The sequence below is a fragment of the Wyeomyia smithii genome, chromosome 3 (genome assembly GCF_029784165.1).
Source record: "Wyeomyia smithii strain HCP4-BCI-WySm-NY-G18 chromosome 3, ASM2978416v1, whole genome shotgun sequence".
NCBI classification, from domain to species: domain Eukaryota; kingdom Metazoa; phylum Arthropoda; class Insecta; order Diptera; family Culicidae; genus Wyeomyia; species Wyeomyia smithii.
The window spans coordinates 9,288,826-9,315,786 of record NC_073696.1 but is presented as its reverse complement, the minus strand read 5'-3'; the positions used below and the strand labels follow the sequence as shown (position 1 = coordinate 9,315,786).

The window sequence follows — 26,961 nt, the reverse complement described above, 5'->3', positions numbered from 1 at the left end:
TATTTTGTCACTAATTAGCGAAGAAATTATAATTTCATTTACCGTTTGCCTGTGGACAAAAGCCACACCACGCAGGCAGGCAGCGTACTCGAAAACTGTGTGACTACCATCAATTACGCCCTTTTCAGCGGCTAATGATGAATTTCACTTACCTTACACTGCATCAGATCAAAGATGCTATCAGCACTTTGGTTGGTACTGGTTCCACAGCCGTGCGAAGGATTTTCGATGGGGGGAGCGGGGTTTTCCCGAGTTTATTTTTCGAACTTCATATTAACGGCGATTCAGATTGTTGTGCACCATCAATTTTTACCGCTAGCTACAAATATTGTGGAAAAAAAATTAAATTCATGACTGTTGGCACTCTATCAATTGCTAACGTGAGTGCATGTGAGCATTCTGATGAATCTCAAAGCCCAACATTTCCATTCCGACCCCACTTTCCCCCCTTTGGGCACGGCTATGACTGACTCCATTATCCAAAGCATTTTCGGTGTAAGAATTTTCTTCGCTGCTAGCCAGACGATAAACCAGAGCACGTAGCTGTTGCAAAATTATGATGATAATGAGAAGCAAAGCAAAGCCCAAACCCCAGAAGGTTCGGAATTTAGATGGAGAATTTATTCCGATGTCCTGCGATGGGGTAGTGGAAATGTTTCCAAATCATTAAATCTCCTACCGACGACTTCCGATGGGCAGCAGACGCTATGCACAATACGACTGGCACCTAGGAGAGAAAGTGAGAGAGAAACTGGACTTCCAACAAGGCTAATGGAACGCCAATGAAGATAGATGGATGAAATCTTCGATAAGAAACGTGCCGCATAAATGGACTTGAGTAGGCGTTCTCCGGTGCTCATTTGCTGTGCGTGGTTAGAGACAACATTTCGTTCGGCGATTAAAATATTATTCATTCTATTACTTTCGTACACCCCGTCCATCTAATACCCAAAAAATAACCGAATAATTCAACCCACGCACAAGTTCTTTAAGCTGACCTAATGAACCAGATCATCGATCTGTCACTTCGACATGGCTGAAATTACCAAAACACTCAACTGCAGTGGAGTCGGGTGCTCAACAATTACCAACAGTTACCTATCGTTTAAGGACGACCTTCAACACCAGCAAAGCCAAAATCATCCGTACAGATTATCACTTCACGCTGTATCTACTATGTAACACGGTAACCGTTCAACGTTCCTTCACGGTTGCCCCATCCAAAACATAGGGAGAAACCAAACGCTAAACAGGAATCACCCTCGATTTCGCCACCCCAAAAATTACAACACGTTATCATCACTTAACGTGTCTTCCGCTGTCGGAATATTGTTTACGCAACCGTCCGTCGTCATCCCTCTTCGAAGCTGTTGTTTTGCTACTGTTTTTCCGTTGGCCTGAGGCATTGCTCCGGAACACCCCCATGTCGGCTAGAAATGCACCACTCAACCAGTCGAGCATTATTCGAAGCCCATTTCAACCCAATTCACCCCGCCGGGGGCATCACCAGGAAATAGAATTTCAATTATACCGGAAGATACTTGCTGGAAGATAAACGTGTTTTGATAAAACCAATTAACCCACTCCCTCGCCGCCGCAAGTGGCGCGGTTGCTAGCGGCGATCTGCATTCGTTCGGTTGTTGACAGAAGACAACATCATTTGTGAAAGGCCAGCCGAGGTGGTGTGGGAAATTAACCGTCCGTTCGTTCGCGTTCGCTGGGATCAACCTAGTTAAGCGTAAGGTTTCCGGTGCCCTTGAAGGTCATCCTTCATTGGTGGAAGGAATTTTGCCTAGATTTTCCGTGAATACTGTCTAGAAGTCTTACAACGGAAACAAGGTCGACTGTAACGGACGAGTTCTTTGAGGTACAGAGCATTAAGTGAGAAATCTAACCTTAACTCAGCAGAAAGTAACGCTTTGATGTAGGGAAAGTTTTTGTTCATAGATAAAAAGCAGGGTTACAGGTTTGTTTTACGTTTTGATGGCATTCAATTATGGAATTTTGTAACAAGAGTTTCGAAAATTATCTTTCCAACACTAACACTAACACTTGGATATTGTATTCTAGAGCAAGCCACCGAAAAGATTTGATGGAAAATCGGCCTTTTAGTACTTACTTGGTTATTGTAATAATAGTTCCGAAATAAAAGTGCATAAAAACATAAACTTACAGTAAGTTCGTCACAGTTAGTAAACGGGTATGTGACCTTTTGCTATTTTCATAGCCAGTGTCAATACTAAATTAGTAAACAAGTCTGATGGGTTGAAAATCACTTAATCAGCTAGCTAGGGGATAAAATTAACACATATATAAAAATATCATAAACATCAATATAAAAGTCAAATATAAAAATTAATAATAAAATATACGTTAGAATATCCAGCTTAAATTAGCTAGGAGATGGCACGATACACAAACTCTACACACACGATAAGGATTGTGTTCAGCCCTGACAAGGTACACTTAACATAACACACTGAACTAAGATTATTTCGCCTGAAAGAAGTTCGGGTGAGAAGTTCCGGGAGCTCCAATGACTATTCGGGTCCTGAGAGAAAGTCCTGGGTTAGCAAAAGGAGAAGGTGTAGGACCGTCAAGTTAGTCGGACGCGCATATTAAACCCGCGGTTTTGACCACCGAACACGTTTTTGGACATCATAGAGCTGATTATACCAACCTGGCTCGTATTCGCGAGATAATTTAGTAGCGGTTCATCGCGGTCAACAATATTTTTCGAGGCAGTAAGGAACGAGCTACGTAGCGAGCGGTTAACGATCTGAAGTTCCTACCTTCCGGCCTAGTGGGTCCGTTAACCTCGAATTGGAGTGATCAGGAGCCAGGCAGCGGAGCTAACCAACCGACAGAGCGGCTAGTTTCACTATCGGACCGCACCCGGCAGCACACAAGAGAATCGGGACAGATCTCGGAAGGTTCGAGAGCAGATGTCGTAGCAACCGGTGGAGCGGCTATTGCCATCGTCAGGCCGAACCCGGCAGTACCCGAGTGGAGCTGGTGTATTACCAGGAAGTACGGGAGCAGGCGTATCCGAGTTAGCAGCGGCGACAGCCACGGCTCGGCGACGGCGGTAACTTCAAGGCGGCAGGCAGCAGCGTGACAGCGGCAGACGGCGGGCCCAGACACGACCATACACACACATACACAAAATAAAGTAATAGTAAGTGGATCAATAAAACTATAACTAAAATAAAAATAATGAAAAAGGAGAAGGTACAGCAATTTTTCAATTCTATTATACTATAACTATTTGCGATATTTTAGAAAATCTTTCAAGTTCATTTGAAAAATAAACTTGACAGTATAATTATGTGAAAGAACTACTCTACTCTACTCTACTCTACTCTACTCTACTCTACTCTACTCTACTCTACTCTACTCTACTCTACTCTACTCTACTCTACTCTACTCTACTCTACTCTACTCTACTCTACTCTACTCTACTCTACTCTACTCTACTCTACTCTACTCTACTCTACTCTACTCTACTCTACTCTACTCTACTCTACTCTACTCTACTCTACTCTACTCTACTCTACTCTACTCTACTCTACTCTACTCTACTCTACTCTACTCTACTCTACTCTACTCTACTCTACTCTACTCTACTCTACTCTACTCTACTCTACTCTACTCTACTCTACTCTACTCTACTCTACTCTACTCTACTCTACTCTACTCTACTCTACTCTACTCTACTCTACTCTACTCTACTCTACTCTACTCTACTCTACTCTACTCTACTCTACTCTACTCTACTCTACTCTACTCTACTCTACTCTACTCTACTCTACTCTACTCTACTCTACTCTACTCTACTCTACTCTACTCTACTCTACTCTACTCTACTCTACTCTACTCTACTCTACTCTACTCTACTCTACTCTACTCTACTCTACTCTACTCTACTCTACTCTACTCTACTCTACTCTACTCTACTCTACTCTACTCTACTCTACTCTACTCTACTCTACTCTACTCTACTCTACTCTACTCTACTCTACTCTACTCTACTCTACTCTACTCTACTCTACTCTACTCTACTCTACTCTACTCTACTCTACTCTACTCTACTCTACTCTACTCTACTCTACTCTACTCTACTCTACTCTACTCTACTCTACTCTACTCTACGCTACTCTACTCTACGCTACTCTACTCTACTCTACTCTACTCTACTCTACTCTACTCTACTCTACTCTACTCTACTCTACTCTACTCTACTCTACTCTACTCTACTCTACTCTACTCTACTCTACTCTACTCTACTCTACTCTACTCTACTCTACTCTACTCTACTCTACTCTACTCTACTCTACTCTACTCTACTCTACTCTACTCTACTCTACTCTACTCTACTCTACCCTACCCTACTCTACTCTACTCTACTCTACTCTACTCTACTCTACTCTACTCTACTCTACTCTACTCTACTCTACTCTACTCTACTCTACTCTACTCTACTCTACTCTACTCTACTCTACTCTACTCTACTCTACTCTACTCTACTCTACTCTACTCCACTCTACTCTACTCTACTCTACTCTACTCTACGCTACTCTACTCTACTCTACTCTACTCTACTCTACTCTACTCTACTCTACTCTACTCTACTCTACTCTACTCTACTCTACTCTACTCTACTCTACTCTACTCTACTCTACTCTACTCTACTCTACTCTACTCTACTCTACTCTACTCTACTCTACTCTACTCTACTCTACTCTACTCTACTCTACTCTACTCTACTCTACTCTACCTTACTCTACTCTACTCTACCCTACTCTACTCTACTCTACTCTACTCTACTCTACTCTACTCTACTCTACTCTACTCTACTCTACTCTACTCTACTACTCTAATCGAATCTAACGTGACTCTCATATTCACTAACATGTTGCTCATATACTTTAATATGTCTCGTTTATACATTGAAGTAACTTCTAGAAAGAACTTTTGTGGCTCTTCTGTACTCCCACATGATTTTTATTGCTTTGGTGTTACTATTTTCTACTTTAAAGTGACTCTCTTCTATTTTAATGTGGCTCTATTCTGCTCTAGTGTTACGCTCTTTTACTCTTATGTAACTCTTATTTACTCTTCTTCTACGCAAATGTGACTCTTTTCTATTCTAATGTCACTCTTTTCTACTATAATGTTGCTCTTTTCTACTCTAATGTGCTTCTTTTCTACACTTATGTTGGTCTTTAGTACTCATATGTGATTTTTTTACGCTGATTTGATTTTATTCCTATTCTTATTTCCTTTTACGATTCTAAAGTGGCTTTTCTATACTATATTCTAATGTGGCTCTTTTGTTCTCCCATGTAATTATTTAGCTCTAGACTCTTTTCTACTCTTATGAGATTCTTTTCTATACGAAAGTGACTCTTTTCTACTTGATTGTGGCTCTTTTCTGCTCTAGTGTTACACTTTTCTGCTTAATTGTGATTGTTTTCTGCATTTAAGTAATTCTTTTGTACTCCAATGGGATTTTTTCTACACTGGTGTGACTTTTTTCTATTCTAAATGTGGCTCTTCTCTACTCTAATGTGACTTTCTGCTATTTTAATCTGTTTTTCCACCCATTTTATTTATTTTTTACTGCTCAAGTGTAACTGTTTTCTACTTTATTGTGGCTCTTTTCTACTCTAATTTGACTCCATTCTACTCTAATGTGACTCTTTTCTACATCTATGTAGTTCTTTCTTACTCCCATGTGATTTTTTCTACGCTGATGCGACTCTTTGCTATTCTAATGTGACTCTTTTCTACTTTAATGTAACTTTTTCTTATTATAATGTAGCTCTTTTCCACTTCCTCGTAATGCCTTTGCTCTTGTGTGACTCCTTTCTACTCTTATATGATTTTTTTCTATTTTAAAATAACTTTTTTCTACTTTAATAAGACTCTTTACTGCTCTAGTGTCTATTTTAATACGACCTACTCTAATGTGACTCTTTTCTATTCTAATGTGACTTTTTCCTACTCTAAAGTGACTCTTATCTACTCTAATGTTGCTCCTTACTACTCTAATGTGACTAATATTTACTCTGACGCGTCTCTTTTCTGCTCTAATGTGACTCTTTTCTACTCTAATGTGATTCTTTCCAACACTTATGTAGTTCTTGTGTCCTCTCATGTGATTTTTTCTATGCTGGTGTGACTATTTTCTAGTCTCATATGACTCTTTGCTAGTCTAATGTGACTGTTTTCTAGTCTAATGTGAGTCTTATCTACTTTAGTGTTGCTGTAATGTTGTTGTAGATGTTTTGTACTCCCATGTGAGTTTTTCTTCGTTTGTGCGACATTTTCCTGTTTTCATGTGACACTTTTCAACTCAACTGTTTTATTTTAATTGGGCTTTTTTCCACTCCCATGTAATTTTTTTGTGATTTATTTCTACTCTAAAGTGATTCTTTTTCATACTCTAAAGCAGTGGTTTACAACCTTTTTAGCTTCGCAGCCCATTTTGTTAAACACAAAAAGCTCCGCGGACCCCTTTCAAAGCTCCCGAATATTCTCTCAAATTTCGAAGTCAACCGAATTAAAACTAAAAACGAGAGATATTCTTCGATTTTTTTTTTGTTTTTGAAATTTTCGGAAATCAACGATATCAACGAACCATAAAAATATATTTTATTATCATAATTTTTATGTTCTTTTCATATAGATTTTTATTCTGATTACGATTGATGATTTATTCTTTTATTCTGATTGCGAAGAATTAAAAACAAGATTCTTGATCCACTATGAAAATTCTGTAACTTATTTATTCATTAATTTATATGATGTACTTGCAAAATGAGCTAGAACTGGAGGATGTGACTTAGGATAGAAATAATTAAAATGATTATGGTCCAATTGAATGTTGTGCGGTCAGTTATAAAAGCGAGTCAGTCTTCGTTTTCAGTCTTCGTTTGAACATAAATAATGGTTTTTCGAATTCGAACAAGAACAGCGAGAGTGTGAATGCAGACAGTCATAGATTCGTTGCACCCAAATGTAGTACGATGAAAATTTCGTTCGTACAGTTCAGTAAAGTGAAAAGTTCCCTGTGAAGCCCGAAAGTTCAAAGAGACAGCGTTTTTGGGCCGTTAATTTCGATGTTGACTATCATGTCGATAAATACAATTGATTGAATTTTCCTTCGTCGTTCCCGTTTTTCGAGGCCGACAGCGATCAGAATGTATCTCTCATTGCAAATCATAGAAATCTTTTCTGAACACGTTTTATACGTTAACTCCACCTTAGCTATTGAGGGCACCGAATTGATTAGGGATAAGCCAATCTCGTTGACATCGCAATCGACAAACGTATCCGACAGCGCTTGAAAACGTGAGCAGTCATCGACAGATTGAACTACCAAATATAATCAGCGAGCTGAGTGGCGTTAAAGAATAGTATTAACAGCAGAGGTCCCAGATTGCTGCCTTGAGGAACACCAGAAAAGTTTATGAACTGTAATGACGAGCAGGAGTCTATCTGCACATAAATAACTCTCGCACAAACATGGACAAACATCGTGAACCACCAAGCCGTGCATGTCTTCTTAGAAGTATCTTGTGGTCAATAGGGTCAAATGCAGCTTTCAAATCAATTTATACAACATCAACAATCAACAACAAATAACCTGGATGCAGAGTTTTACTTTAATTATAGATTGAAGTCTTCAAAATAGATTGTTGACTACTTGTTTCTCGGAAACATCAGCCAAAAATTCTAAACTCGGCGCGTGACTTGAAATTATGGATTTCTGCAATTTTTCTCGTAGGTCATAGATTTGGATAACATCAACGTTCCCAAAAAGTTAATCTGAAATTCCCGGGTCTTCAGTCAGCTGAGTTTTTAATATTTTTTTTTCCATTTAGGATATTGAGCCCATGTTAAACAGAAATTTCATGTTTCTAATTGGAGAGCAATTTTTAATCATCTTCTAGAGGAGTACATGTTGCAAGTTAGACATGACAATGCTCAAAAAACTTTTGATGAAGCATATTTTCTACTAATCTTTTTATAAAACTTGTTCTTAAATTTTACTTTTCTAAGATTTTATAACTGAATGAATAAAATTTTTACTTCATTTTCAACCGCCCGTATGATAAATCGATACAGATACACAGATACACTTTGATTACAAACGTATCTATCATTAAATAGAAACACTGGCTGACTGCTTCATAAAACATCACTCCCTATCCCACCGGCAGCAGAATCATTCCGGAATCCGTACAATTTTCCGGATGAAATATGCTCCACAATAACAATAATCATCAAAGCAATAAACTTTCCTACAGCACACGTCACCAACTGGTAGCTCCGCTAACCTGCCGCTGTAGTAGACTTTGTCGGATAAGAAAAATTAGAAATTTCAGTCCCATAGTAGAACTGCGAGCAGAATTTTATGAATAATAATAAACAAATTAATTACCCCTGCCACGGGAAGACTGCTCCCGACGCGCTTCCTCTCCGGGGGTTGAAACTAAGAGGGTTAAGATTATCACATCATAATTACTCCACCGACCTTCCTCCTCTGCTGCCGCCCTTACAGTAGAGTAGAAAGAATCCCGCGCTACAAAATTCTCGTCACGTCACCGTCATCATCGCCACCGTCGTCGTCGGCATGACGATCTCCAACCGCTTGAGCTCCCAACCGTAAGCAACATCGAAACGGTAGCAGCCGGAGTCGTCATTTTTACGCTGAAAGAACCCCCGGAAGAATAGGCCTGCCCATTAAATCACGTCACTAATTATCGTGCCCTTACCGCCGCCACCGCTCAGTGGCTCGTCATATTTTTGCTACTTACTACTTCAACCCCACAACAGCAGCTGTAACAAATATCCAAACGCTGACGCAAACTGGGAATCATTTCTTCTCTCTTGTCATTGTCTTACACACAGCCTAAACGAGCAGAAAATTGACGGTAAGTTAGGGAAAGCTGTCGCAAAACGCTTGATTTGTGCCAACAAACAGCGGGAAAGAATTGTAAATCTGGGCAGAAATCTTTTGATAATTAAAATTGATAATTACTATGGCCATCCGCTCGCGGTATAAATTTCCTCCTTCTGCACCAACGACCAAATTCAATCGCAATATGCTACCATAACGTACGTGAGTGTATCCGAGAAAGAGCAAAGAAAAAACTTTTCCAAAGCATCCCTCGAGTCGAATCGATTGCAACCGGAGCACAGACTTCGCGGATCAATATTTCATCCAAGTTTTTCCTTTGACTTCGACTCCGCATTCGCTTCTGTAACCATTGCACGAGCAGCCCAGGGACTGTAGGGTTTCGATATGGATCTTTTTTGTTTTTTGCTAGAAGATTATTTCCACCGAGAAGCTGCAACCCAGTCTGGTATAGAAATGGAAATAGTTCAGCAAAGAAAAACGACATCGCCGGAAGCCTTCGGAGGAAAGTACAAATGGCGTGGAAAATGTTATTTACGATTTTAATTAAATAATTTTTCCTTGGCCCTTACTGGCGGCTTAAATATACGTTAATTGGTAATGAAGGATAAAGGAAACTTATTAACAAGTTATCGGAAGTAGCCGGAAACTGGGAGGCATCGGAGCGAAGAGACGCAAGGAAGGACACCCAAGACAGATGGGAGTAAAACGAAAATGATCGCTCGAGAGAACATCGGGAAAATATTGCAAAGTCCTTTACGCTCGAAGCTAAGCAGGAAACGAACCAGCTAAAATGACTTAATAATTTCCCACCCGAAGCTTGTATACATTTTCCACTATACAATTCGCATTTAAATACACGAGCAATTAACTTCTCGTTTTCATTTTCACCACCGTATCCTTTCGTTCACGCTCCGATGCTAAGACCGTATAGTTGGGTTACTATATACTATTCGCTCGTGCATTAATTCACATAAAGCTTTCACTAGCAAACACACCCGAACCCAGCACAGCTGGAAAAGTGTGAAAATCGAAGCTCTCGAGTCCCGTACGGGCGGAACGGTGAGAAGGGTGAACCCAGTCAAAAGGCTCACTTTAATGCAGGAAACACAACTTAGTTTCAAATGGTCAACCCCGAGAGGAAATTGGCGGCACGGATTTCCGACCGCTCCCCAGCCGTCCACGATGGGGGAAAACCGAGAAGAGGTCAGGAGACCAACCTCGTCGCTGTCGTCGACGACGTTGTCGGTGTGAAAACAAGCAATTTTAATTGGGACTTAGCTGCTTATTTTTCTTGCCACGGCTCTCCCCCGTTCGCATCAAATCATTGTGGACTTTTTCTTTTGCATGCAAATTAGTCCGATTGGCTCCTCAAGTGGGTTTTAACATGCGCGGTGCGAAAATTTTGGTTCTTTTTTTTTGCAACATAGTTGCGGTTTGATAACACCACCACCGAGGGAACATTTGAAGTGTAGGTAACTTTTATTGTTCGCAATGAATTTTTGGGAGGTTGTTAAAAAAAGATTGTTTTTCGTGTAAAGAAAGAGTATATCATTTTAAGCTTTAACTCTAATGTAAGCGCAATTCTTTTAATTCTATGTTAGCATTCCTGTTGTGAACAAAATAGTAGGAGAGTGAGCAAGCGCCGAAAATCCACGAAAATTATCTGGAAACAATCGAAAATCAGTGAAAATAGGACCAAGAGAAAAATGGAGACCAAAACAAAAACTGAAACAAAAGTTGAGGTTGAGAAAAAAATTATTGAGGGCGAGTCTAAAAGTTGTTAGAAATCAATAACAAAAATTGCAAAATTATTGTATGATAGTATCAAACGGGTCAGAGATGAAGAAAATTCAAACTCGGCGAAAATAAGTCGGCGATGATCGGAAAACGATCAAAATTTATTTTAGAACCAGTCGAACATGAAACAAAATCAAGTTGAAAATGGAAAAAAATATACAAAACAAAAACCGCAAAAGAGTAGAAAACAATTTTCCCAAGTAACAATATTGAAAAAATAATATAAAGCGGTTGAAACAAGAGAGATTTTAATAATTTAATCAAAAATAAGTTGAAAAAACTATGTAACAACACGGCAGGTTTCAATGGGCTAGCACGTATGCTCGACAAGGATGCTCGAGTAGTGGGTGGTGTAAGAGGCGACTGGAGAGGAGCAGCCTGAGACCGAGTTTTATGGAGGCGTATTCTGGATTCGGCATAAAATCGGGACACGTGGTATGTGGATGGCCACGTTTAACGATATTGACCCTCCCCTCCCCCTCCGTGGACAACTGCCCATATAAATTCTAAAAAAATTGTATGGACCGTGAACATTAGCCAACCCCCCCCTCCTCAAAGCTGTCCACGTGGTATGTGGATGGCCCCTTACACCATTGGAGCCTGTTGGTGAATACACAAATAAATATGGAAAGGGAAAAAAGAGCTTCCAAAATATAAAAGACTAACGACAAATGAGCAACAAATAAAAACATTCAAATCTATAAGGCATGTTCTCGAAAATACACCATTTTTATGCTTGTATAACTTTTTTGTCCGTGTGTAAAAATTAACTAGTTTGGAGTGTATTGTTTACATGTGCAAAATTTCATAACAATCGCTTCAGTGATTATTGAGATCAGGGTTGATATTTGTTGACACTCTTGAGTGAAAAAGAAAAAAAGCCTCCATAAACGTTATTTTTTCACAATCCTTTCAGAGTTCGAAACAAGAGGAAAATCGCCAGAGAATTTTGCGCGCCGTCATGGAAAATTCTGCGGCGACCATTAGATGGATTGGAAGACAAGTGGGAATCACCCATACAACTGTGTCTCGGGTGGTAAAATCGTTTGAGGAAACCCAGACGACCGCGGGCTGAAAGTGAAAGAAAATCGGAGACCCTGTGAAGGCTTGGTAGGTGTTGAATTATTTCAAGCGTAATGCAAACTAGTGCTGGGACTATCCATATCCGGGTATCCGGCCTCGGATAACCAACAAATATCCAAAATCCGGATCGTCCGGATAACCGGATATTATTCGACAGGATATCCGGATTTTCGGGTAGTCGGATATCCGGATATCCGGATTCTATATCCGAACATAGTTTAATGAAACTTATTGACATAAATAGTTACGAGGGGGTGGGGGGTTGTGGAAAAAACCATTTTTCTAAATGTAATGCGAAAATGGTTGAAGGCAAGACCAACTATTCGATTATCTGTATCCGAATATCCGGATATCCGGATTGTATTCGTTTACCTATCCGTGATCCGAGCTTCGGATAACCGGATCATGAATATATCCGGTCAAAAGTCCCCCTTTCGATCCGCGACGTAGCTCTAAAGACAAAGTGTTGCTCTGGCAGGCCATATGCCAATGCAGTAAACTGAGTAAACCGTACATAACAACGGGTACCATCAACAGCGAAATTTACCGCACCGAGTGCCTCCAGAAGCGTCTGTTGCCCTTCCTGCGGTCCCACGGAGGCGAGACATTATTTTGGCCGGACCTGGCATCATGCCATTACGCGCGATCGAAGTTGGATTGGTACAAAGACAATAATGTTGTTTTCGTACCAAAAATCGCTAACCCTCCAAATTCAACAGATATTCGTTCGGTGGAATGATTTGGGGCATAATAAAGGCCAAAGCTCGAAAATCGCCCAAGGTGCTTGAGGGGCCGTTCAATAATTACGTAAGCAAATAGGGGGGAAGGGGGGCTGTGCAATTTTCTTATGCTATCTTACAAGAGAGGGAGGGGTGAGAATTGATTATCTTACGTATGAAAAACATTGTTAACGCAGCTGTTCAAATAACCGTGTTCATGAATGTGTGAACGTTAATATTCATAAAAATTAGGAAAATTAGGGAAGGACGATTAACTCGAATTAAGAACAGAAGAGGAAACGAAATATTGTGCCTGCTTCAGGAAGATAAAACTTAAATAAAAATCTATATATGCTGGCAGTAAGATCTTACTAGGGGGAGGGGGGGTATCAAAAAATCTTACGATGTCTTACAAGGGATGGAGGGGTGGTTGAAAAAGTGGAAAAATGAAAGAATGAATGAAAATGAGATAGTTAGTTCTTTCACTAAAAGTTTAAAAAAATCCAACTCAAATACTTTTAGAATGGATTTAAAAACACCTAAAAGATGAGTAAGAAGAAAACAGAAAAATCAAAAAGGTAGTAAAGTATAAACGGCAAAGTAGTTGAAAGAAATAATCTTAATCCTAGAACGAACCCAAGTAACACGGTTAGTCTTTAATAAGTTTAGGTAATTGATATATAACAAATCTCGTCACTATAACAATAACGTAGAAACTTATATACAACTTGTTAACAACTCAAAAAGCGCAAGGGGCGGAGCCAATATAAAACATATATTAAACTTCCAATGAATTGTTCACACGACTTATATAAAACAACTTTATAACGACTACAACCACCACTCTTACATTTCCAGTACCAACAAACGGTGGCTGTTATTAATAGGTCATAAATAAATTGCACAAATGAGTTAAAATTTCACTAGCTGATGATTGTTTCTAATACATACAAAACAGATGACGCACGAAAATAAACATGGCTCTTCATTTGAGAAATTATCAAGACAATTCACTGATAGAATAGGGTGTTGGTATGTTGATTAAATACAATAAATCTACGTGCGATTTCAGATTTGTCGTGAATATTTGCCTTGTACTTCGTTAAAATTTACGCGCTTCGAAAATACCACAATATGATAGTAATCAATATTATATTTTTTTTTTAATTTGAAATAAAGAAAAAAGTAACAGATGAACTCTAGAGGAATGAGCCTCAGGTATATATTTTCATTAGGATTATATTATGAAAAGTGCCTTTTGAAATCGTGAAACAAATTAAGCGAGGCTATATAAAGCTACTACAATCTATAAAAAAAATCGCCGTCACCATCTTGATTATTGTAGTAGAGAAAATAATGTAAAAATTCTCTTAACTAAACCACGCATTGAGTAATATATTTTGAAATTTAAGTAAAACAGAAATATTCAAACATTGATCTGAGGTTATTAACGATGATCAAAATAATTATTTTTATGTTAACGACTGGGACTGGTAATGCAAAGGTTGGTCTGTCTTTTGGCTTTCTCAGTCTTTATGGAGGAAAAACACGACAATTTAGCAAAATTGCCCGACGTTTCGGCCGTTCTCTTGAAAAAGGCCACCAAAACGGCCGAAACGTCGGTCAATTTTGCTAAATTGTCGTGTTTTTCCTCCATAAAGACTGAGAAAGCCAAAAGACAGACCAACCTTTGGATCAAAATAATAATAATAAAACCGAAGATCGTTGAGCAAGACAAAAAAAAGATTGAAACAAATCATGGCCGATCAAATCAAACGATTTTCTTGTTTTCAGTAAATTGAATGATAAATTCATTGATTATAATTTACTGTCAAATTTATTATTTATGTTTAATCAAACATAAATTCCCTGGGTGTTTAAATATTTTATATAATTTTGAATATTATAACAGTATTTCTGATCTGCACTGTATTTGATGAAGAAGAAATAGTTCACACCATAAAATCACATTTACAACTGATTTAAAGCTGAACTACAACTTTTGCGGCCATTTTTCAATTTTGTCTCCACTCTACGTTTTGCTGTCAAACACATATTCACCACTGTTGTCTCTCTTGCATTCTCAAGAAAAAAACTAGTTATAAATATGTTATAAATCAGTTTTTACAGCAATTCGTAATGTATTTACTACTTTAACTTGTTATTTCGATTTAAAACATCATTCCGATTTAAAACATCAATGCGAGTGAATTAAAGCCCAATGTTTTTCCTGTAACTTATTTATGACTTATTTATAACTTTACCCTTTCATTTTTTTCGTAAAAGATGTTGCATGTGTTACTTGAGAATCGAAAAATGTATTGAACCGATTTTGTTTTTTCGGAAAAGTGTTGAAATAGAAATCAAAAAAAAGTCAAAAGGATTAGAAAAGTGAGCAAAAAAATTCGCCACTGCATGAAAACACTTGAATGTTACACAGACCGCGTATACTGCAAAAAGGAGAAATATAACTTAAATGAAACAAATAAACCTAGTATGACATATAAAATTGGATACGTTTTAAAATAAGTGAAAACTTAGTAGGATTAGAATGAGGAATCGATCGTGTAGAATTAATAGCGTTTCGAAAAGATTGTCACCTAGAACTCGTATGAATATTAATGAGTAAAACATATATGAGAAATTTCCGAAGATTTATCATATTGCTAACTGAAACTGTAAATAATGCGAGTTAAAATTTAAATAACTTGAACGGAAGTCGTGTGATCTAAGACAGAACCTGAATGTTAACAGTTAAGAACTGTTGAATAATGAATAAATTCAAATGTCGAAAGTATTATGAAAAAAAGAGAATGGATTTTAAATAAAAATTGGCGCTCTTAAGAATATGAAACAGTGATTATTTATTCAACCGACATGTGTAAGACAAAAGAACTAGAAGCCCATCGTGCAATATTTTCTTTCGTAAGACTAGAAACCGCAGATCGCACATACAGGCGAGAAATCTCCTTCCTTGAGCAATTAAACTTATCATCCTCCTATCCAACTGTGCATTCGGTGTCGATTCGTTCCCCATCGCGCTTCATTAGCGATGGCTGCCTTGCTGGCATTGAGTATGGCCATTAAAAAAACTCTGTAGAGCAGCCGCGGAATGATATTTCGAAAAACAACAAACACCAGCGCGCTTGCGAGACGAACACAGTTTCTCGTGAAGTGGAACAGATATTTTCACAACATGGCTGATCTCTTCTCGAATCGTGTACGAACCGCGGCTGAATCATGGCCGACGAAGGCGAAAAGTCCTTCACACCCCATTGAACGGAACACGTGCCTCCAAGAATGGAGAATCGCTAGCGTGCGGATTTTTTTACGATCACCGAAATTAGAGCTCCAAACAGTTTCGTTTTAAATTGGTAAAATCAAAGCAATAAATAAAATTTTATCTGTACGAAAAAATCCTCATAATGCTCAGTTACGAGCGTCGTCTGCGACAACCGCCAGTAGTCGTGTCTGTCGTCTACCCGGCAAGTCAATTTCCTGCTCAAGACCCTCCTTGACCATTAACTGACCGCACTGATTCTTCCCCCTTGCGCCAGGAATCGTCAGGTAAAAATATGCTCCCTTGCTTCCACCCAACCAAACTTGTGTTCTTGGCAATCATAAATTTTATGACACACGGAATATTATGTATGATAAATTAAAACAACCGACTCCCGCTTTGCCAGTGGGAGCAGCATTTCCATAAAAAACGTGCTTACTCCAGTCAACGAAAACACCCGGGAGTTGTCCGGTTTGCTGCAGAGCGCGCTGAAAGTGCTTTAAACGGCCAACCCCACTTCCACAGTCGCTGCAATATCTCAAACGCCGACTCGAAAGAAGAGTAGGAAAATTCCGCCTATCCAATGTCCACCTCATGAGCTGTCTTTTTGTCGTCTCTCGAGCGTCTGTCGTCTGTGGGTAATGGTGAGCTTTTATCCTATCGAACAATGGAGTCGGTTGTTGATTTACGGACAAAGATTTGATTATTCCTAGTCGCTGCCATTTTGGATGAAACATCACCCATCGAAGCCCACTATGCAATGACACAAAGGGAAGCACAAAGTGCGGCAGTAAAGGAAGCAGAAAAAAAACATTCCACTGTCCACTTGACAAGAAACAGCAGCATATAGTGTCGCAGCAGGTTTTCCCTGCTGCTTTCCTCCGCAATCTTGACCGACAAGGAAGGATACACAAGCACTATAATTCCGGCAGTCGGCCGCCATAGTTCTTCGTTGTCATCGTCCTAAAACTTCAAGGAACATGTCCAGTCCAGTATGTACTACACTACAACCAAAACCGGACCAACAACGGCGCCGACGACAATCGAGTATGACAGGATGGCATAGATGGCGCGTAGTCTGTTCTGAAGCTTCCATCCACCAATCTCGGTCCCCGGGGAGGGTGTGGAGGGTGGCCCTCGGCCAGTGGGTGGTCTCTTCGTTGTCGGCGTCCTAACCGCGTCGCAGTGGAGGTCGTAAACCGATATAAGTACTATAATATTTATCGTATCCATTAGAGAGGCTTTTGTTGTTACTACTTTACCCTCGTAGACTTGTCCAGCGTCTTCTCCTTCTTTTTCTGGGACACAGAATTTATGGTCCCCACTCTCTCGCTCCGTCTCTGTCTTTATCGCGCAAGGATAGCTACGACTTGGCGGCAACGAAAACGGCACCCGAACGACGTCCGGAGTGATATGATTGCATGTCATGTCCTTTGTCCTTTTGACATGCAAGAATATTAACTTATTTCGCTTGTCAATTATTATCTAGCTATGAGATCTCCTTTTTTCCATACTTTGCACAGGTCACTCCTCAGGTAAGCTGTCCTACAAGCCAGCGGATTTTCTGGCCTAGCGGTTGCGTGCTACACGTAAATGTGGCAAAAGGGGCCCAAGAAAACCCGGACCGGACCTTCTTCGGTTTGTGCAGGTCGGATGAGTCGCGTGTCCCTTTCGGTGAGGCGGTGCTTGTATGTGTGTATGCACAGGATGAAATCACGGAGCGATCGATAAGCGAGTGGCCGCGCGCTGCTGTGCCGGACAAGAAAACTGCCATATAAATCTAGAATTATGAGCTCAGCAGGAACAAAAAGGATTTATCACCTTGTAAAAAAAGACCCCGCATTAATGATAATCTGATCTTAGCAAATGTGAGGCAGGGAATGCTGGCTGTTTTTACAACTTGCTGATTATGGTTTTGGCTAAGTCATGAGCAAAGTTTTTCATACGCTTGCTGCTATCTGGGTTGCCAAATTACTAATTAGTTTTATTTTGAACGTGAGACACCGGTTTTTCTACTTCAAGACATGGAATTCCGAAGGAAAATGTTTGAATCTGGAAATGGAAACTGTAGTTACTACTGCTGTATTAATTATTTCTTGTTATGATTTTGGATTTTTAGGTTTTTTTCATATATTGACTTTTTATGATTTGGATTTTGAACTTGGGATTTGAATTTTGGGTATAGGATTTTGGTTGTTCGACTTTGGGTTGTGGACAGTGGATGATGGAGTTCGGATTTCGGGTTGAGGATCTTGAATATTGGATTTAGGATTTTTGTTTAAACTTTAGAAGTTTGGATTTTGCATTTAGAATTTTCGGTTTTGGATTGTGGATTTAATTTTCGATTCCTAGTTATGAATTTTTAATTATAGACTAGGATTTAGGATTTTAGACTTGACAATTTAAACAATTTTCGAGAGGAATTTCCTTCCTATTTCCTAGGAAAATAAACAGGGAAAAATGGAATGTATAGGTAAAAAAATGCCGATAGACCTTGAAAACTCGCAAAACTTGTTTCTTTCAGTAGCATGCGGACGCTCAATCCTTATTCCTTGCATTAAATCCAAAGTTCTTCAAACCTCGTAATCATTCACGCTATGCATCACCAGATGCTCAATCAGTCGCACGACATCACCGTCATAAATATGAAATTATCCCAGCACTGTTTTGAATACCGCATCACGGAATCTCCAGCAACACTAAGCGAAAATCGATATCCTCGTAGGTCGTGACATCCGACTTACGTAGGAACACCGTGGCTAGGACCTCGCAAACCCGGGAAAATGACAAATACCCTTCGCCGGTGTATGCAGAATAACCGGACGTGCAACCGGAGCCGAATGCTATCTGCAGGGCCCAAGGCTCAGGACATTAGTGTGTGCTAGAGCCCGCAAACATCGCGCACTCAGTCTGTGTCGTGCATATTGTGTTCATTAAAATTCATAAAAATCATCATAATCATTAAAATAAATTGTTTTAACTTCTTCGCTTCTTGGCGATGGGTTTTAATGTGAGTGTGCATTTTTGCGTTTTAACTCAAGGGTGCCTCGAAGCGAAGGTGAGTTGAAATAAAACAAGTTAGCTTATTTTAAAATATAGAACTTAAAAATAAAAATATAAACATTCGAACCCCAAAAATTTGTTTAAACAGGAATCAACCAAGTTTTCGAAAAATAGTTTTTGAGATTAGCTTAGAAAACATGAAAAACAGTTTGTTGTAGGAAAATACTGAACACTCCTAGCCACACAGGAAACCCACACATCTTCGAACTATCGCGTCAGTCATTCGGGCGAAGAAATGGAAGGGAAATCATGTGAATAATAGTAATAATGAATCGAAGGGAATGAGTACTCGGGTTTGTCGATAATAAAAAGAGTACTCGTTTGTTGGCACTGATGTGACTGACGACTGTCGGTCGGCCGAGAAACCACTGCCACAATACTTCGCTCGCTCGGGGCCACATAAATTTGTACCCATCGTGCATGACTTCTGAAGAATCTTCCAGCCGTCGTCGTTGTCGTTGGCTGGGCTGAGAGACCCTTCCCGGTCTAATACCCGATTTGCATGTGTAGTTCCCATACTTTTTATTGTGCAATCCACCCCATCCCAGAGGGACCCGCGGTACGCTGGGTCCGACTTTCGGATTGCACAGGGCTCACACGATTCGTTCAAGCACTTCAGAGTGTACAGCAATATGCTCCCACTTGATATCCTTTCGTCAGTTTCTTTCCTCGTTTACAAATATAGGTAAGCATTTTTTTTTCTTCTCATTCTTCCCGTACACAAAGTCACATTTGATTTCGAATAGTCGCTCCATCAGGCTAGCGTTTTTGTGCTATTATTAATGATAGAATAAAACGATAACGTTGCATTAAACAAACTGTGTACACACAATGTTTGATTCGGTTAAATTGCACAGGCAATATAAGAAAGAAGGAAAAAACTCTGCGACGAGATTCGTTCCCGTATGCTCGTATGTCTGAAGTGCTCGTAGTGATTCAATAACACTAATTTCGTGGCACAATTGTATGCCCATAGAACTGCTGGATTGCGAAGACATTTCAACGTTCAGAATTACCTTTGCATGGGAATTCTGTTTCTACTTTGCATAAAGGATTTCAACAACCTGAAAAGCTTGAGCTTCTACTTGAACGGATTTCGTTTCTCTCACACGTGAAGGTTGTGGTATCGTGAGCGACACTCTGACTGGTCACATCAATTTGGCTTTTAGTGTTCACAATGTTTACGCTTGAGAAAATTTCTACAGCCTCTGTCTAATTATATTGATAATTTTTTATTAAGATTCAATTACCTTGAGCAAATCTTCTCGCGACGGACTTGGACCTCATTCTTAACAAAGTCAGTTTTATCGCTAAACCTACTTATCACCGTTCACAAATAGCAATCACAGAAGAAAGTACGCTTCACGACAGGGAAATTTGTTTCCCGTTAAATCCCCAACTAAACACGCACAATCACCATTCATAATCGCACAAATAAATTCAAAACCGGCCGCCAGCCACTTCAAATCCGCGCAGTTTGTTTTTCTAGCCAAATTTGCTCACAAACACCTACGAGCAACCGCACTGATAACAGCCGACTAAATGATACATCGCGATAGTTTTTCATCTACACCACCCGAGCCAGCCAGACGTTTTTAGTGGTGCTTGCTGGCACATTGTTTTCCACCACCCATCGCCGCCTCGTTCCCCGACCGGCCTGATCCAAAACCGTTTCGCTAAATTTTCTCGGATCAACCAGAACTATCAGCGAGTCCGAGTGACGAACGCGCGGACTAGATTCATGCCCACACACAAGCGCCAACAAGCGCGCGAGACGATAGTTTTTCCCGACTCACGTGTCGTCAGGTTTCGGCGGTACAACTCTCCGTTCGGTGTAAAGCTGGGAAACAAACTGATTCGCGGCCGACTGACAGCCCCAGCAGGCCTCCAGGGGGGACGAAAAAAGCGCGACCAATCATCCACACACCGTGTGCGGTCCGTGTGTTTTGAGTTCCCAGCGAAAATGCGCTCATGAAAACAAATATTTTCACCTAGTTCTGTTATTTTTTCATGGCGGCTCTCATCCCCCCGTCTGCGGTGGTGGCACTGTAAACGCGGGATTCTCTCGGAGCGCTCGTTGAGAATATAGAATAATTACTGTAATTTATAGAAAAAAAAAACACACACACAATTGGCTAAAGGGCCACGCGGATTCCAACAGTTTGCTCTCACTCTCTGGACAGTACGAGTGTCTCCCGCGCGCACCTCTGTGTCCTGCCCAGGTGGAGGAGGAGAGCCATAGTTTACGTTAAAGTCAAACAGCACAAAAAAAGTCCTGAAACCCCAACGAAAACGGAGTGCGGCGAGTGAACTGCAAAAGAGAGCGGTTAGTTTTTCCTGTGACCCAAACTGCTTGCTCTCTTACGAACGACGACAACAATCTACGGCACCGATAGATATACACTGTCACCTGGAGTGAATAGTACTGTTACTACCTAGTGCTTCGTTCGAGAGTTCGGCGGATGTATAAACAAGAGCAGTAGATTTGGCTGAATATGATCCGTTTCATTATGAAAGACAGATTTATGTTGATAAACGAAATGACTAGTCCTAGTACGGTCTAAATCCATTCAAACTTTGTATGTACTATTCGAATGAATTTTTCACACGCAGAACTTATCCAAATTGATAAATAATGAATGGGGAAGCTATTTCTTTCATTTTATGCTTCTATTTTTAACGTAATGAAAAAAAATATTCATAAGGATGAAATTCTTACGGTGTTCCAATTTGGAACTAAAACTTCAGACAAATAAGTTTCTATGAGACAATCAAATTAATCTTGTGATCTTCAAAATAATTATTTTACTATGTCTTCTCTAATGGTAAGTAGGTAAATTTGAAATTCTTTAACTAGAACTTATGGCGGAAAGCGGAATTTTAGATGATTCAAAGCTTACACTGATAGGAAAAACAAAATGTTCTCTCATTTATTTGGTTCAAACTAAAGTAAACATACTGACATTTTTTTAGTGTTTTATATTCTTTCAAAGTTTCTTTCTTTCTCAGACCCATCTGGATCAGCGAAATCTCAGGTAATTATAATTTGTATTGTGCCGTGTCAAAAAATGCTGTGAGCAAAAAAATGTTAGAGCAATTCTCGCTGAAACCAGGCCACTAAGTGTACAAGGTCTTTCGAATTTGATATAAATGCACATATTAGCTAGGAATAGCGAAAAAACGATTATGCCATTTTTGTTTGATTGAATTTGTTGACCCCTCGGTCACCAAGGGGTGAAATAGTTTCTAGAAAAGTGGTAATTTTAACAATTCTTGATGTTTTATTTGAGCTATATCTCTGAAATTCGTTATGGAACCTACTACAAGTACCACTTTTCTGTAAAGTGGAATGATAGGGCTTTCATTTGGAGTAATCAGAATTTTGGCCGCCATCTTGAATTTGGACGCAATCTTAGATTATATGAAATAAATGCAATTTTGGCCGTGTTCGCAACTACCGATTTTCGATTTAAGACCAGCATTGGAAAGCTGAGAAAAAATGCTATAAGTTGCAAGAAAAAAACTTGGTGAGCATCAGTGTTAACCTACCAATTGAACCAATTTTCCGAACGAAGTTTTAAAATAATCAATGCATATTGCGCAATCAATGTAGTAGTCATACGCAGAAACTCTTCCTCCAGTGTTATTTTTTGAAATGCGGTAAATTTCCGGATATTTATGAGTTCAGTAATATATTGCTGAACAAAACTAGTTCAGGTTAAGAATCAGTATCAATTAGTTCGAAAGAACTGTTCATTTGATGAGTTCGTAAAAACTTTTAGTAGCTCATTGAAACAATGCTTAGCTCATTTTCTGTCTCTTATTTAAATTAGCATAAGTAAAATGAAACTTATTAGGACTATATCGTATTTCACTTTTCAATCCACAAAATTACCAATCTTAAACCGAATGAAGCCATTGTTTATGCAGATTTTGCTGAAAATTATAGTGTGACGATTCAAAATGAGATTCAATCTCTCTATTATACATAGCAAATTGTCATTATTCATCCGATCTACTACTATGCCGAACGGGTTTGACATCACAAAACATTGATTCTCCTTTTTATATCATAATTCTGTACTTGTCTTTTGTTTCTTCACCATATTGTTTTATGTACTAAGTACGTTCACACTGACGGAAAAGTAAGTAAGTCCAAAAAAAAATAAAAAAATATTAAAAAAATAAAATAATATCTTACCTACTCGTGTTGCATATACCATGGAACGGGATGAAATTGATAAATTTTTATAGCAATTTCCAGTTAACTAGCATCATGTACATTTTTCCCGAAATAGTATAATTTTAAAACAAGTACTGGTATGTGCTCCAGTAAACCTCTATGGCTATTGGTGAAATTTATATCGTCTACTTCATGAAATAAATTCGATAATTCTATAAGGTGCCATGAGGTAAATTGGGGTAAAATTGATCACCATTGAAATCCATACATTCTTTTGGCAATGTGCTTGTTTTTCGATATGTTAAGATGAATGATGACTTATGTACTGCAAAATATCATTTAAAGCTAGTTTGGAAACGAAAATAACAATATTTCAGGTTAAAATTTGTTTATTTTGGTTCACGAGCTGCTTGTTACTAAATTTGCTCCTATTTGATGGTCGTTAGACCGATTTCAATTCGGTTTGTTGCAAAAGCTCAAATACTAGCTCTGAAAATAAAATCTTTGTGGTTTCCTGCGAATTCATCAGTATTTCTTTAATGGTAGGAATGATCATTATTGAAAATTACATTTTTTGAGCTTTTATCAAACTTTTCTCACTTCTCCAAATTCAACGTAATTAACCCTCAACTAAGATCACTTTAAGTAAATTCAATACTTTTTTTTATTTTGTAATTTAGAAACTTGTTTGATTAAATTTGATTGAGTTTTAACTGAGTTAGAAGAATTTTTCGAAAATATGAAATATTGCACCGGGCATGCAAGGGTTAACTATGACAGGTATGTAAATCATGCAAAAGTTGCGTTTAAGGACACGTTAACATTGCCTAGTTTTGTAAGAGCAATATCTTTTGAATAGTATTTTTTATCACGAATTTTCAGGTGATCAATTTCACCCCATTCCACGGTACACTAAAGTCGCCTTTTACGCGGGGGAAACGCCGAAATTCCGGAATCCGCGTAAAAAACCGCGTAAATTCCGGAATCCGCGTAACAAAATCCGCGTAAATTCGGCAATCCGAATGAAAAGAAACCGAAAGCCGCGCAAAAAAAAGCCACTTAAATTCCGGAATCCGTGTAAAAAACTGTGTATATTAAAAAAAGCCGCGTAAAAAGCGACCTTAGTGTATTATTTTCACTAATCTTAATGCAAATAGTATGGGCGTATAGTTACACAATTAACTGATTATGATATATATTGTTATAGTAGGGTTATAACATGCGCATCCACTTGGTCTCAGCCAGTAGCGTAGCTACGGGGATGCGGTTGGTGCGGTCCGCACCAGGCCCACCACTCAAAAGGGCCCCAAAGTTACTCCACTCGGCTCTCGTGATCCACACGGATAGACTAAACATGATACTAGGGTGGGGCTTATTTTCAAAAATGTTTCCGGGACCTGCTTTCACAGGTAAAATACTCCTTGGGGTTTAGTAAGCAACATGTAAAAAATTAGTTAAATTGCATTAAGGTCTAGAGTCTAAAGTCTAGGGTATAAAGGTCATATTTGAAACGAAAGCATTTTTCCAACAAAACATATACTTATATAGGTAAACATTGTGTTTTTGTGACCCTTGTGGGCGTAAATTTTGTTCGTTATATTTTTACAACAGACATTATTGTTCTTCCGTTTGTTAAAAAATTGCTTTCGTTTCAGGCCCTCTGCACCACCTCTAGTCCTTAATGAAGTTTTACGATGTCAGTGCGTCTTGAACTGTCCTACAGATCAGACGTTTTTTCGGTTGCTTGTGGACTGGTCTTTGACTGCCTATAGCTTCAAAGTTTGTGTTTTGTCAGTGTGTCTTTTAAAGACTACCTGAAAGTTATTTCCCATCAGTCTTTCTCAAGACTACCTACTTTTGAATTTAACATTTGTTTTAACTTTTTTCGTATCACCTGAAATGGCTGGACGGAAAAAGAAACCTCGCATCGCTGCGGGGAGGAAAAGAGAGGCATCTCTTTCTGACACTTCGAGTGTCTGTAGTGACAATCCTTTTGATATTTTGCCTGAGCAAGAAGCTGGTGAAATGGAAGTTATGAGTAATGAAACTATACAAAAGGTCAATTCTTTAAAAAAGGAAAAAGTTCCACCTATTGTGGTAACTATTTCTTCTGAATTCAATATTTTCAAAAAGGAACTTTCAACGTTTGTTTCTGACCTTAAAGTTACCTATCAAATTGGTCGTAGAGGCGAATGCCGCTTATTAGCCGACTATATAAAGGGTCGTAATCGTCTTATTCAGTATTTAACTGAAGAGATGTATAAATTTTTTACATATGACACTAAGAGCGCCAAGTCGTTCAAGGTCGTATTGAAAGGTCTCACCAACGATCAAACCGTTGATGAGATCAAACGTGCTTTAACAGAATTACTTGGCATAGCCTCTACCCAAGTAATTCTAATGAAACAAAAATCACGAGGCGAAAACAGTCAGAGAACTGGAATTTCCCTTGTAAACTATTTTATTCATTTTAACCGCAATGAGGTTAACAACTTAAAAATTTTTGAAAAAGCACATGCTTTGTATAATGTGCGTGTAAAGTGGGAAATTTATAGGAAGTATGGCGGAGGTGAAAAGCATATCACCCAATGCCGTACTTGCCAACGTTATGGCCATGGTTCCAAATTCTGTAACATGGACCAAAAATGTCTTAATTGTGGAGACTCTTCTCACAAAAAGGACACATGTCCTGTGAAAGAGAGTAAAAATTTTTGCTGTGCGAATTGTAACGGCAACCATATGTCAAATTTTTATCAATGCCCAGTCCGTTTAGCAATTGTTAAGGCAAGGCAAGGTAAACAAAATTCAATTTCTCAATTAAAACAAACTTCAAAACAAAATTCTCCAAGCGTACCAGTGACGCATAGTTTACCTACTCCTTTGCATACCCGTTTAACTTATGCACAGGTTACAGGTAGTTCGAACAATATACCACCTAGTGTTGGTAGTTCGAAAATGACCGTTAATATGGGTAAGCAAAACACGCTAGAAAATAATTGTACACCTATTACTCCAGCTAATATTGCTGCCGAAAATATTTTTTCTAATGACAACTGCATGGAGCCTATTACGGCAGGTAAACTTTCTTTTCTGCAACAGGCAATGTTCGATCTTATGAACGCCATGTTGCAGGCAAAATCAATGTTTGAAGCCCTTCAAATAGGCACAAATTTTACTATTAAAATTGTTTCTAGTTTTAAATTTAGCAATGATTTCAAATAAAACAATTAAAATATTAAATTGGAATGCTCGCTGAGCATTCAGGGTTCCGGCGGTGGAGTTGCAATTGTTATTCATCGCCGAATCAAACATCGTGCTCTTTCCCATCTTGAGACGAAAGTTATTGAAACTTTGGGAATTGAAGTTCACACTGAACTTGGGATTTTATTTATTGCCGCAGCATATTTACCATTTCAATACACACGCGAGCACAAAAATTATTTTAAAGGTGATTTACAAAAACTCACCAGAAATCGTTCGAAATTTTTTATAATCGGCGATTTTAACGCTAAACATCGATCATGGAATAATTCTCAAAGTAATTCCAATGGCAAAATTTTATTCAATGATTGTTCTTCAGGATACTATTCTAATTTGTCTCCGAATAGTCCTACATGCTTTTCTTCTGTAAGAAACCCTTCAACAATTGATTTGGTGCTAACAGATCAAAGTCATGTATGTAGTGATTCGATCACACATGCTGACTTTAATTCTGACCATCTTCCAATAACTTTTACTTTATCACATGAATCAGTTTTGCTCTGTTTTTAATTATAACAAGGCTAATTGGGAAAGATACAAAACTCATATTGAGAGAAATTTCAATAATGAGCTTGATTTGCAAAACGAAGTGAATATTGATCCCGCTTTGAAAGCATTAAAATGTGCAATTGTTGATGCCAGGAAT

The 26,961-nt window shown here is 38.8% G+C and overlaps 1 protein-coding gene across 3 annotated transcripts in view; it reads right to left on the bottom strand.

Annotated features, from left to right (window-relative positions):
* Positions 1 to 20,748, bottom strand: part of LOC129731135 (transcription factor hamlet) — a 196,751-nt gene extending 176,003 nt beyond the window's left edge. Inside the window, exon 1 of one of the 3 annotated variants that reach the window (XM_055690915.1) lies at positions 20,122 to 20,748. In XM_055690915.1, coding sequence (XP_055546890.1) covers positions 20,122 to 20,158 — 37 coding nt within the window. In that variant the 5' untranslated portion in view covers positions 20,159 to 20,748. The remainder of the gene's footprint in view (positions 1 to 20,121) is intronic. The other 2 variants (XM_055690912.1, XM_055690914.1) reach the window with 2 other exon arrangements.
* Positions 20,749 to 26,961: the final 6,213 nt, after the last annotated feature.